This window comes from Argiope bruennichi, chromosome 5, assembly GCF_947563725.1.
Source record: "Argiope bruennichi chromosome 5, qqArgBrue1.1, whole genome shotgun sequence".
Lineage (NCBI taxonomy): Eukaryota > Metazoa > Arthropoda > Arachnida > Araneae > Araneidae > Argiope > Argiope bruennichi.
Genome location: NC_079155.1, coordinates 80,780,038 through 80,792,994, shown reverse-complemented (window position 1 = coordinate 80,792,994; position 12,957 = coordinate 80,780,038). Strand labels below are relative to the sequence as shown.

Genomic DNA, 12,957 nt, shown 5'->3' with positions numbered 1-12,957 from the left:
TCAATTTTATAAGCATTTATAATGCTTTATTTCATCTTTTTTTTTTTAAATCAGTTTTATTTCTGGAATTTACTTAGCTTTAACCGTGGCATAAAATTACTCATTTATTCATGTGACGCAAGAGTATTGGTGTGACAACATAAACGTATGTAAACAATATTCTAGAATATCCTGGTGTAGAAACTCGGACAGTTGACGAATTTGCGAACGTTTTATTTTAAAACATACTGATTAAGATTTAAACTTTTTTTTTCTGAAGGTAAGATAAATGTTATCTGTAATATACAATTGTCATGTTTAAAATGTCATTTATTTCCTCCTTTAAACAAATGTATATATTGTATTAATTGATGTTGCGAAGTATTAAAAGTTAATAACCTGGTGTTTTTTTTTGTTTTTGTTTTTTTTTCCTCTAAAGCTGCAGATACTGTTTTGTTTACAATGGCTGGTTATCCTACTTCACCAAATGGACAGTTTCTTCCTCCACCAACATCTCCATGTTATTCACCCCGAACACCACCGCCTCAGAGAGTTAATATTCCCCCTGCCGTAAGTTAATTTAAATGTATTTTATTACGGTTAAATGGGGTAAAATTTAAATGTATTGTGATCAATAATTCATCTTTTAACTTTCTATCGCATTTTCCCTCTGTAGGCAAATTATGTCCCTCCATCTACTTCCCCTTATCCAGTTGGTGTAAGTTTTCTTTTCTCTTCATCGCTTGTAAAATTATCTGGCTTCTGCTTGCTTACCATTATGTAATTGATTTTCCTGCCATGAATTTTATCAGCTGTAGTTACTTCAAATAGAAATAATTAGTCTTTTCTAATTCTGACTGCTTATGATAAATTCTCTTCAGATTTTTTTTTTTTTTTTTTTCTCTAATTGATATAATTCTTCAAGGAAAACATTTCCTCTGTTTAATTCTAAATTTTAAAAAATATCTTATAAATGAATGAAAAATTAAATATTTTATGTAGATATATAATACATAGAATGCGATTTTTGTGAATGTACTTCTAAAGTTTAAAGTTTGCATTATTGTTTATAAACCTGTGTTATTTATTCATGTTTTCTTATTATATATATGTATAAATTCGATTGACAAGTTTTTCTTAATAAACTTAACAAATTTTTTTAAATATATATTTCACAAATTTATGTTATGGTTCTATTAATGGCAATACATTTTAAATAAAAATTGTTAATTGGAAGAATTCTGTAGAATATTTTTGCTAATGAAGTTTGTGAGACTGGTTTATTGGCTTGATAAAAAATATTATTTACTAAATGTTCCCATTTTTTATCAGTTTTTCCTTGTAAGAATAATGCCAAGAAGTACATTATTGTAATTTAATCTATTGTTCTGAGTCATTCCTTTGTTTTATCCTTGGTTCAGTGCAGATATTAATAGCATATTACAAATTCTTTGTTATTATCTGTAGTTCAGTACCTTCAGTCAGCTTTTGTTTCCTCTTCAGATAAAATATGTGGCAACCCTTGTTGAGAGTATTATAGAATATTATATTAAATCTGAAATTAGATTAATTTGATGGATAATTTTTGTAAAATTTTAAAACTGTGACTTTTTGGTTCAATTAGCTATTTTCTACTCTTTTCAATATGAGTAATTAAGCAGCATAATTTATAATTTTTGCTTTTCTTTTTGGCTTTTCTGCTAATGATAATTATCACTTTGATTTAATCATTTAATTCCCATAGTTTATTTTTTTTATTATTGTTTGATTGTCTTTGCTGTGCGTATTTGAAAAGTTCTGATTTGTAACTTTTTTATATTTATTGCTTATTATAATGAATTTGTTTTTAAACAATTGAATTATATAATGAATTTATTTTTAAATAATTGAATTATATAATGAATTTATATCTGTTGCTGTTTTTTTTTTCTCCCTCAAATATTTAATATATATGTTTAAAAAATATTTGAAATATTTTTCTTTCTAAAATAGGGTCTTCAGGGCACATTATCATCTGTATCAAAAGAATTTAGTGGCGTTTTAAAAGGATTAACAAAAGTTGGTACTAAAGCTCTAAATAAGGTTTTAGATCATCCAACATTGGTAAGAAATATATACATATCTTCATAATTTAAAAATGTTAAATTTTTTAGTTAAAAATATGCTAATTAAACACTGCAAATTTTATAATATTTAATTTTTTTATTTGCTTGTATATCACATTTATATTATAATTTCACTTTAATATGTGTTAAAATAATGAAATTACAAACTATTACAGATAGTAAAATGAATAATGAAACAGAAAACTATTTTCAATATTTCAGAGTATAAAAGATTCCAAATAAAAATATATTCCCAAATTATTTCTCATTTAGTAAATCAGTAGAACTTACTAAAGTCATAAATTAGGATTTTTAATTAATATAAAATATCCTATTAGATCATGCCTAGCATTAAACATTTTTGTTGATCATTTCTTTCCTACCGTGTTAAAGGTGCCTGAGATTTGAATTCTAACTTGTTATTATATATGCTATTATACATTTGTATAATGTTGAATACCACAAGAGTCAGCACCTCGCAATTTCCTAACTTTTCCCTTCAGGGGATCTTCTCATTCAAATTTAATCATATATTATCTGCTGTAAGGAATTTTTCTAGTGGTAAATTGACTGATATTATTTAGCAAGTTCAGAATTATTACATGTCTTCTGTGTTTTTACTAAAGTTGATATGGTAGAAACATAAATACTTTTAAACTGTTATAATCTCTATTAATTTATAATTATTCCTAATTTTTATCTTAATTGTCTTTCAACCTTTGATTTTTTTTTTTTTTTTTTTTTTTTGTATTATGAATCAGTCTGGTTATATTCCTTTTTATGATTTATCTTAAATATCAATTATTTTTTATACCATAATCTTTTTGTGTTATTAAATATTTAATGTTCATTCATTGCTTCACAAAAGTTGAACAGCATAGTTTGGATAAACTGAATAAAATATTTATTATTTAAAACCTGTTCCTTGATATTGAATAGTTAAAATTTTATATATAAATTAAGTTTAGTTCTAGGGATAACTGTCATTCTATAAATATTGCTTTTATTATAATTAGCATAATTTTTTTTAGTAAAAATATGATTATTTAGTGTTATTGGATAAAGTAACTTCTGAACATTACACATGAAACATTAACATGAAAAACATTATAAATGAAAAAAAAAAGTAGTTATTTATGAGAAAAGTCAACAGTAAATTTAAATGTTTTACTAAAATGTGAGTTTTGTTTTTCTGTAGGAGAATATTAAAAGTGGGAATGTTGTACAATTTATATCTCGTATTACTGGGCAGTCTCTTCAGATACTTCAAACCCCTGAAGGTCGTTTAGTTTTAGATAGCCGGGGAGGAGATGGCCATCAATTTCATAATGGTAGGTATTCTTACCATTTTAATTTTATTATTTGCCAAAGTACATTCATATTTTAGTGTATTCTTAATCTTTCTAATTTGTATCTGTAAACAATACTGATATATAAAACTCTGATGAAATGTTATGTACTCAATCATAAGGGTATTAAGTCCAGTACTTGGGCTAATTTAGTTTTTTATCAAAACGAGTTAAATTATAATGACCAGATGTCTGAAATTACCTGAGGCAGTCTTAAATTTTGGCTTTTTGTAAAAGTGTATTAGATACTTCTTTAATCATATATATCAAAATTTAAGGGCCAAACTTTAAGAGCAAGTAAAATACATATAAAGAAGCATTTTTTTATATATCAATATAGGGTCGGAAATGAAAAGTGAATGTGGAAATAACAAGAAATGCTGAGAACCATGAGGCCTGCATCCGGTCTCTTTCTAAGATACATGTCTATTTTCTCAGGAAACATTAATTACTCCATCAAGCAAAAATTGCTCAATAGGGATACATTGTTTGAAGCTCGCATGTCATTTAAATTCAATAAAATTGTTTTGTGGGAGATTTGATGATGTAACTAAACCATAACTATTTCATATTTTTCTTCTCAAAAACCCGTTTAAGCAACACCATTAAACATGTATAATGTCTGCATTAAAAATATTATGCAAATAAAGATTTTTTTTTTTTTCTCTCATTTCCTTGATATTTTGTATTTTTTCCCCACCTACACTTTTCATCTCCAATCCCGTATTGCTATAATAAAAATGCTTCTTTACGTGTAAAGTAGTTTTTGGCCCATGAATCCAGTGATATCCTGTATATAGCTGTATTTACTAAAGGGCTTCACTCACCAACCCCATTGTTATCTGATACTGTGTATGATGTTCTTCACTTCCAGTTAGCAGGTTTTTAAACTCCACTGGCCGTTTGTTCTGTGCTGGGAGCTTAATCTTTCCATGATGAGAGTATACATTTTCATACTCATTTCATACCTTCTGATTCAAAACTCAAAGCCCCCAATTGAATCAATTTTTCACATTTTCCCACCAATTTAGCAGCTTCATGATCAGCTTTTCTTTTCAAATCACCAGATTCTTGTTCAGTCTTTCTTTGCATTTTTTCTTCATCCGATATTGCTAAAACAATTTAAAAGAACAATGTAGGGTTAACATATGTATTGCTTAGATACTCAGACTCTCATAGTTAAGAGACAAGAAAGTTCTATTACTCCAAAAAAGTAAACAAATCGGAAAGTTATTCATCAATGTTGTCACAAATAGTGTATCTAAAGATAGAATTAATAAATAATGTTGTTTTAAACTCATTTAGTGTTAATTAAAGCTTTATTGTTTTTTTGTAACCATTTAACTGTCAAGTGCAATATAAATACTTACTATGAATAATTTTCATTAAATATTTCAAACAGTACTGGCAAAATTAGCTCAAATGTCATGGGTCATTTGAATCACTATCTACCAATCACAAAGCGAATAAAACACAATGTTTACATGCAAAAATTTTTATATTATATGAATTCCAATGAAATAAAGGTTTAATTAGAAAAGTTAAATTAATTGAAGTAAATTTAATCACAAATAAAAGTAAAGTGAATTCTTTTTCCACTTTTGCTACATAAAGTGACTGAATTAATGAAGATGGCACATATTTTTAAATCTTTTCTTGACTGAATAATTTTGAACATTTCTTTATTTATCATTTAACAGCTCATGTTAAGAAAATTTATTAGATTTGCCTTTTTAAAAATAAGGATTTTGAAATATTTAAAAGAATTATCTATTTTCCATACTCTCTTTAGCTTTAATTATGGGCAGAGTGTAGTCTCCATAATATAGCATGTGTAGATGAATCAAATTGAAGGAAAAATAATACATTACTTTTGTTTCTTTATCTTTCTTACATACTTTTTTAAAAATAATTCTTTCTAAATTATTTTATTTATTCCTTTATATAGTTTTGATTTCATCCATTACTTTATATACTCATTTTTAGGATCCAGCATTATCCATGAATTCTAGAATATACCTCATGTTTAGAATTTAACTATTAATTGCTTATCCAGTCATCACCAAATTGAAATACGCTTGCCTCTTTTATAAATGAATTTTTTTCTGATATATCCCAGAGTAATTTATTTAATATATTCAATAGATATATTCTTTCTCTAAGAGAATTAGAACTTGATATTGCAGAATCATAAACTTTATATAAAGTTTTGTTATTGTTCAATTACAGATATGGGCTTCATTCAAATTTAAAATGGTATAAAAGTTTGAAGAGTAGATCTTCGATATCATTGTCAATTAATTGCAGTTCAAACATATTAAAAACATTCACCTTAAAGTGAATTATTTATTCTTATTGTTTAACATAATAAGGACAAATTTAATGTTATGTTAAATTTGTTTTAATTATTTTATTCTTTTTATGAATTAAATTTAATATTAGTGTATAATTTTTTTTAATATGATTTTTTATTTATTTATTTTTTTCACTTAGCACATTTTACTGTTGTTCAAGATAGAGATGGCTACATTATGCTTCACAATAATTTTAATTATTTAGCAATAAAGGATGGAGTACCTCAACTTTATTCTGCTGTAAGTAAATTACTTGTTGCAAATATTATAATTTTCATTTTTGCTTTCATGTATATAGCACAAACAATTTCTAATTTATTGATTTTTTTTAATGTTTAAATCTGATGTTCTTATTGGATAATCAATCAAGGATACATATCAAAGGATGAAAGCAGCTAAAAATAAGCATAGCAGCCACTTATTTAGTAATTTTAAAAGCTTTTCTTTTTTCTAATGAGAATACAAATTAATAATGTAGTTAGGAGAGGATTTTCATTTTATTTTGAATAACTTCATACATTTGCATAGATGGTAATGGTGTCAGTTAAAACAGTGGTATATACTTTTCAGAAATGTACGGTTGTATATAATTTAAGAAGTTCAGTACGTGATAATTCTCTTTTATATACTAAATTTTCTTGTTCTTCAAACATGTTCTCAAAAAAAGTTTCCAAACAGTTCAATTCAATTTAATGATGAATTAGAAGTCCATCTCAAATGTCATATAGTAGTTTACAAAGTTTATGTTATGCAAAGATTCTTATTCTTGCAAATGTTTTACTAAAAAGTTTTGGGGCATTTTCCCCCCCTTCTTAAATTATTATTTTGCTTAAAAATGTATTAAATGTAGAAAACGTTCTTGATATATTTCAAATAATTAAAAGCTCTGAATTACATAAAAATTGTGATTATATGGAATTTACTATCAAAGGCATATATATTTATGTAATTTCCTTTTCTTTATGTTTAGATTAATAACAACTAAAAAAAGCTGCAAAAGTTGAGTATTTTAATGAAATTTAATGTTAGATTTTTAAAACCACATATTTATTAATTTTTAGTTTTGGAAGTAATATATTTCATTATTTGTTTGCAAATATAACATTTTTGTTACAATATTTTCTCTGTATTTAAGGGACCTGCTGGTCTTCCTACTCCTGAATGTAGGTTTAAAATTCGTGAAGTTTTGATGCATAATCAATTTATTACTATTGAAAGTGTTTCTGAAAGAGGCAGATATCTTGCTATTATGCCCAATGGTCAGATGAAATCTGCCATTGCCACAAGTGGAGCTGATCAAGATACTCATTTTGCAGTTCGATTAATTGTAAGTTCAGTTATGTTGTGTTCAAACACATTTTATTGTTACTTAAATTTCCTAAAAAATGTCATTAATGAAATTAAATAATATAGCACTTGAATTTTATTAATAATAATTTGTGTAGCTAATATTTAATGAAATTTCTTGGAGATGAATAACTATTCAGTAGCTTATTAAAATTTGAATTGTTGAAAAATTATACTAAAGGTACTTACTTATATATTAAAATTAAATCTGTAACTTGCATTCAGTAATTGTGATATTAGATACTACTATATTCCCTTTTGGTTGATTTTTCAATGGAATTTCCATAGTTGTATTCTAAAGTTTATCTCGCAGCAAACAGTTTTCACTTTTCAAAAAATATAAAGTAGCATGCTCTATAAAGTACTTTATTTATGCTCTAAATATGATTAGAAGATCCAGTTTGAGATATATGTAATATAAAGAAAAATTGCTACTTTCCTAAGCATCAATTTTTATTAAGTAACTTTGTAAATAAATAAACAATATAATTTGAATATGGATTTCCTTTGGGATAAAAAACTAATATTTAATCAAACTACCTTCATCTAATGTATAAGTATAAACTTAATGAAAGCTTCATATTCAGGTTATCTTTAAATGCATATTATTGTAATAACATAAAATTAATCTTTTCTTTTCCTCCTAAAAGAACAGAGCTCCTTTTAGTTAAATGAAAATGTTCAAATTGGAGTGAACAGAATAAGAGTTTGATTAAACTAAACATGAAAAACTTAAAAATTTAATTAACCTTAGTAGAACATATAATAATTGAAATATATTAGAACTTAAACCCTTTTCAACAATGACTTCATTTTATATAAGAGCAACCAAGCCAAATTTCACTTGAAGTATTCTAATGCAATATCATAATTGGAAAATAAAATAAAATGTAAGCAGTTATTAATTAAATTTAAAAAAATAAATTTTAATTCATTGTTACCAAATTTTTAGGAAATAATATTAACTATCTTTATTAAATAGTTAATTGTGTTTTATGTGCATGCATGTCAATCCAAATCTTCATTTTGGTGCAATTGACAAGTAATTTTTTTTTATTTAATAAAAATGAAATCTTATTTGTTAATCTATGATTTTTTTCATAATATTTATTATGCAACTATTTACATTGTGTTCAACATGTATACATGTCATTGCTTGATTTTGATTACACAGTGTGTGTGGAACTTTTCAAATTAAATTTCAAGGTTAATTGGTTAAAGATTTAGTTAATGAAAAGGAAGCTCCAAAAAGGATCTTGTAACTCTAGCACAATTTTATTCATCTCATTTAGGCATAAAGAAAACTAAAATAATGATTATAAAATATTTTTACAGTTTACACCACATGCTAAACCTACCAAGGCATAGACTCTTTTATATGGAATGGTTCCATTTCTTGATTCTTCTGCAGCTTTAAAGATGTTCCATAGTACAGTTGTTACAAGCCATTTGTGATATATTGTAAGATTCAATCTTCTATCACTAGCTCAACTTGTATGATAATTGTATAATTAGGGTTTCTTTCTGTCTTCCTTTCTAAAGAGAATTATATTTTTCTTAAAATGCATGATGTGTAAAGTTTTAAAGAAATGTTTATGTTGAGATTATCTTATGTTATCTAATTCTGTATGCATATTATGTTTCAGTGGAGAGATTATATTTAGTTAATATGTTTGATTTGAACAAGAAATGAATTATTACTTTTGTTTATTTACTTTAATTATATTTAGAGATTGTATATTTTTGCGGTATAGAGAATTTAAAGGTGTTTTTTTTTTTTTTTTTTCAAATTGTGATATAATACAAAATTATAAAAAATTGTAAAGTGAGATATACAAACAAAAATGACCTTTTAAAATAGTCTTCAGAAAAGGAGTAGGTTAAATTTTTAATTCTAATTCAAAATGTGTTGCATTAGTAACCAGACCAGCAAACAATGCACAATTTAATCTTGTTTTCAATAGCATTAAAATAAATTGTCGATGCATCAGCATTAAGCCTGTCAGAAAGATGCCGTCAAGACTGGTCCATTAAGTGCTGGTGCTTAATCACATTGTAAAATTATATATAAAAAAATATAACTGGTTTATATTTATTTTTTGGCAACAGGATATTTGAAGCAGTATTCTTATTTGTCTTCATTATCACACATAGTCATTCTCTGAAACACTTGATTTAGTTTTAAAATATTTTTTTTTTAATTACTGATTGGCATATGTTTACATTTTGTAGATACATCATTTACATCAAAAATACATTAAATGAGGAAAAAATATGCACAATTTAATTTGAAAGTTTAGCATCTTGTTACTAATGCCATTTTTATACCATTAAGATATACAACAAAAAAAAAAAAAAATAGAATCAAATTATCTTTGAACTTGTATTTACCATGTTTATAATACCATAAAGTGCACTTATTGCAGATTTAACAATGAAAACATCGACTATTTTCTGTCATTTTTCGTTGTCTCTTTTCAGATATAAATTGAACAGAAGTTTCATTGTTATCTGTTGCAACTTAAAATACCTTTCTATGTTTATTTATATATATAATTAACATCTTACTATGAAATGAAGCAAATACAGCTATTTCAAACTTATTGTGATTTATTTCTAGCAACAGTACAAATTTCGCTTTGATGCTTATTCCATATTTAAATATTGTAATGAATATATGACAAATTTGTTTTACTTACAAGAATTTCTTTATTCTTTAATGGAATCTTGTCTTATATTTTGTTTTTATATTAAATGTCTTAAAATTAATTTATCAGTGTTAATCCTTTACTATATCTAACATTTATCTGCTTTATCTTTTTATTATTCTTAGCATTCCTTAGCAAAATATGTATACTACAGTTATCAAATAAACACCCTCTATTTTTGAAAGTGATAATAGCTTTTAAATTTTTTTTATTGAACTTCGAAGAAAGTATCTGTCCAGATTTGTTGTTTAAATGTGATAAAATAGGACATTTATATAGCCTGTAATCTAAATGTTTGAGAGGAAATTTTATATTGAATTATGAGCTAGAATTTCAACTATTTGTTGAGAAAAGCTTTAAAAATGTGTGGAATGCTGACGTGTGATTGAAATTTATTAATCCAATTTGAACTTGAGAGCATAGGATATGATTCAAAATTATTTGGAAAATTTCATAATGCTATTTAATTTCTGTACTTTTATTGTATTAAATACTGTGCATTCATATGTGAATCTTAGTTTCAAATATATTCTCAGGGTAGAATAAGCTATTTTTATGGTTATTTGTTTTAGAGAAGAAAAGTAACCAAAGTAATTTTATTGTTATTTTAACTAATAATTTTGTTAGTTGTGACTTGCACTTTTTAAATTTTAGGCATTGTTATTGATGCATTTATTTTAGATCTTGAGATTTTTCCCTTGCTTGTGAGTACAGGAGTTAGAAAATGAATGTCTATTTAAAATTTTATTTCTCTGTGTGTTGACTTTTAATCTTTTAAAGGTATCTATCAATGTTATAGAAAATATTGTATTTTATTTTACATATTTGTTAATAAAATATTTGTCAAGAACCCTGTTGTTTCTCTTGTTTTTCATTTTAAATCTATATCTTAATTATTTTGCTCTAAGAATAAATTTCATTTTCAAAATCCTAGCTGTAATTCAACTGATATGTAGTATATCAAAATACTCTGTATTTCAATAATTTATTGAAATATTTTTATTTTGTAATCAAGCATTTGATTTTTATATGTTTATTCTATGCTTAGAAATTGACAGAGAAACCTTAATTAGATAAATAATTGATAATAATTTTGCATAATTATTTAGAAAAATATATAACATGTTATATATAGTAGGAGATCAATTAATGAACATAATTCATTCAAATACAATGTATGTAAACTTTCATAACTATATATAGCAGGTGATTAATTAATGAATATAATTCATTCAAAGGCAGTGCATTTTAAACATCATTCATAGAATTTAATTTTTCATGGTAATTAAATTAATTTGTTTTGGTGATCCAAAAATATAAAATAATGCATTTTTTACTATATTTATGAACAATAACCATAATGCATCTATTTCTTTCATTTTTTGAATTTTTTAGGTTCCATAATAGTATCCTTTTCTTAAAGAAAGTTCTGTACTTACAAAAATTCAGAAAATAAAAATAAACTTTGAAACGCACTCGTAAGTTATTTATGAAATAAATTTCATTTTAGAAAGTGTTCATCATCTGAGAAATTAGAAGTGTTACCAAAAAAAATATCAAGAAGTATTTTTTAAAAAAATGCTAATTTATCATTAAGTTGCCTGATTTTTTAAATTTCAAAACAATACATGATATTTTTTTAATCTCAAACATGGCTATTACATTTTATTTCTTAAATGTTTTTCAGAATTTTTATGTCCTTTTTTTTTTCTGTAGAAAGATATTAATCATTCACTTAATCAATAGTTCATGCATCATCTTCACCATAAAGTAAATGTGGTAAATAAGATGATGATTTTTTTTTTTTTTTTTTTTTGTTCTTTACTGCCATATAACAAACCATATTTAGAATAAATTTAACTGTGAAACTTTCGCTGATACTAGGATTTTCTGCTTAAAAATTTTCGAACAATGTCAAGTTCAGTGTAGAACAACATGTATTTTTTATATTCAATGTTTCGCTCAGTGGAAGCTGCGAAAATACAATTTGTCAAATCTGCAGTGTTCGTTGTTTTCCATGTGTAATAATTAATCCCTATATATGTTTTGTTCATCTGAATATTTTAGAAAATTATTTATGTATCTTTATTTGAAGAGCGATCACTAACTAAAAAAATGAATGTTCCATAAACGAAATATATTCTGTTGTTCGATCAAGAAGCAAAACCAAATTCATAAACAGCCAAAAGTGGGAAAAGAAAAACGTTGAGAGAACGACGGCGATCTTCGAAAAAGTAAGTAAAGCGTGAGTAATATATAATATATACATATCGGTTGTTCATATTTAAAATCAAGTCTGATCCAATTGCAGCTCAGATCCTCTAAACTCAATAGCAGTGATTTTTCTTAATCTTCAGATCAATCAATCAGTCGAAGTTAAGATGCAGTTTCCAAATCTTTTGCACAGCATTACTTTCGCTTGTATTTGTTTCGTAAGGCATTATTTGCTGTTGCCAGAAGATAGCTCGAACGGCGTTTCTTTTACTTGTAAATTACGAAAAACACGAAGTACAAAATGAAAACACAATTTTAGAATTATGTTTGTGAGAAAAGTAACGTAAACACCTTTGATTTAGAAATTCGATATGTCATCTTTATACCACGTTTGCAAATTTTTAACGAAATCTATTTGGAGAAAGCTGTTTGTCTGCAGTTTTAGTACAAGTAAACAAGATGGATCCAAACGCACACAAAGCTAAGTGAAAAAAAAATTGGTACTCAGGTTAAACAACTAAAATATAGACTGTCATCAAATGTTGAACCCAATCTGTTAAAGAATTGGCCGCCTGTCAATCGGTGTTTCCGCATGCATATAAACGCAATGACTTGAATAAATGAAATTAGGTATATGATCTTATGATTAAAGTTAAAATTCTGTGTCAAATTTTGGTTCCAATCGATCAATCAAAATACAAATTCGATTTTTGGATACTTGTGTATTAATCGAATGCCAGGAATTAATTGTCAAAACATCACACAGTGCACTCAGTATAAATGTTAGTTTCATACCGAAGATGAATATTTCATAATGATTGTTCCCCAATGCCATGCAAGGCATTCGTAGGACCCAAGATCTACAATTTTACGCTGGGGAGAAGGGGATAACATCTTTGTT

The 12,957-nt window shown here is 25.6% G+C and overlaps 1 protein-coding gene across 2 annotated transcripts; it reads left to right on the top strand.

The window, feature by feature from the left end:
* The first annotated feature begins 107 nt into the window (after positions 1-107).
* On the top strand, positions 108-10,692 carry LOC129969491 (uncharacterized). 2 transcript variants are annotated; one of them, XM_056084089.1, is made up of 8 exons: positions 108-259; positions 419-549; positions 656-697; positions 1,972-2,082; positions 3,283-3,415; positions 5,927-6,027; positions 6,923-7,114; positions 8,470-10,692. In XM_056084089.1, exons 2-8 carry the CDS (start codon positions 442-444, stop codon positions 8,500-8,502), a joined length of 720 nt encoding a protein of 239 aa, XP_055940064.1. In that variant the 5' UTR covers positions 108-259; positions 419-441; the 3' UTR covers positions 8,503-10,692. The 2 variants fall into 2 exon arrangements, with proteins under 2 accessions (XP_055940064.1, XP_055940065.1); XM_056084090.1 differs by lacking the exon at positions 656-697.
* The last annotated feature ends 2,265 nt before the right edge of the window (positions 10,693-12,957 follow it).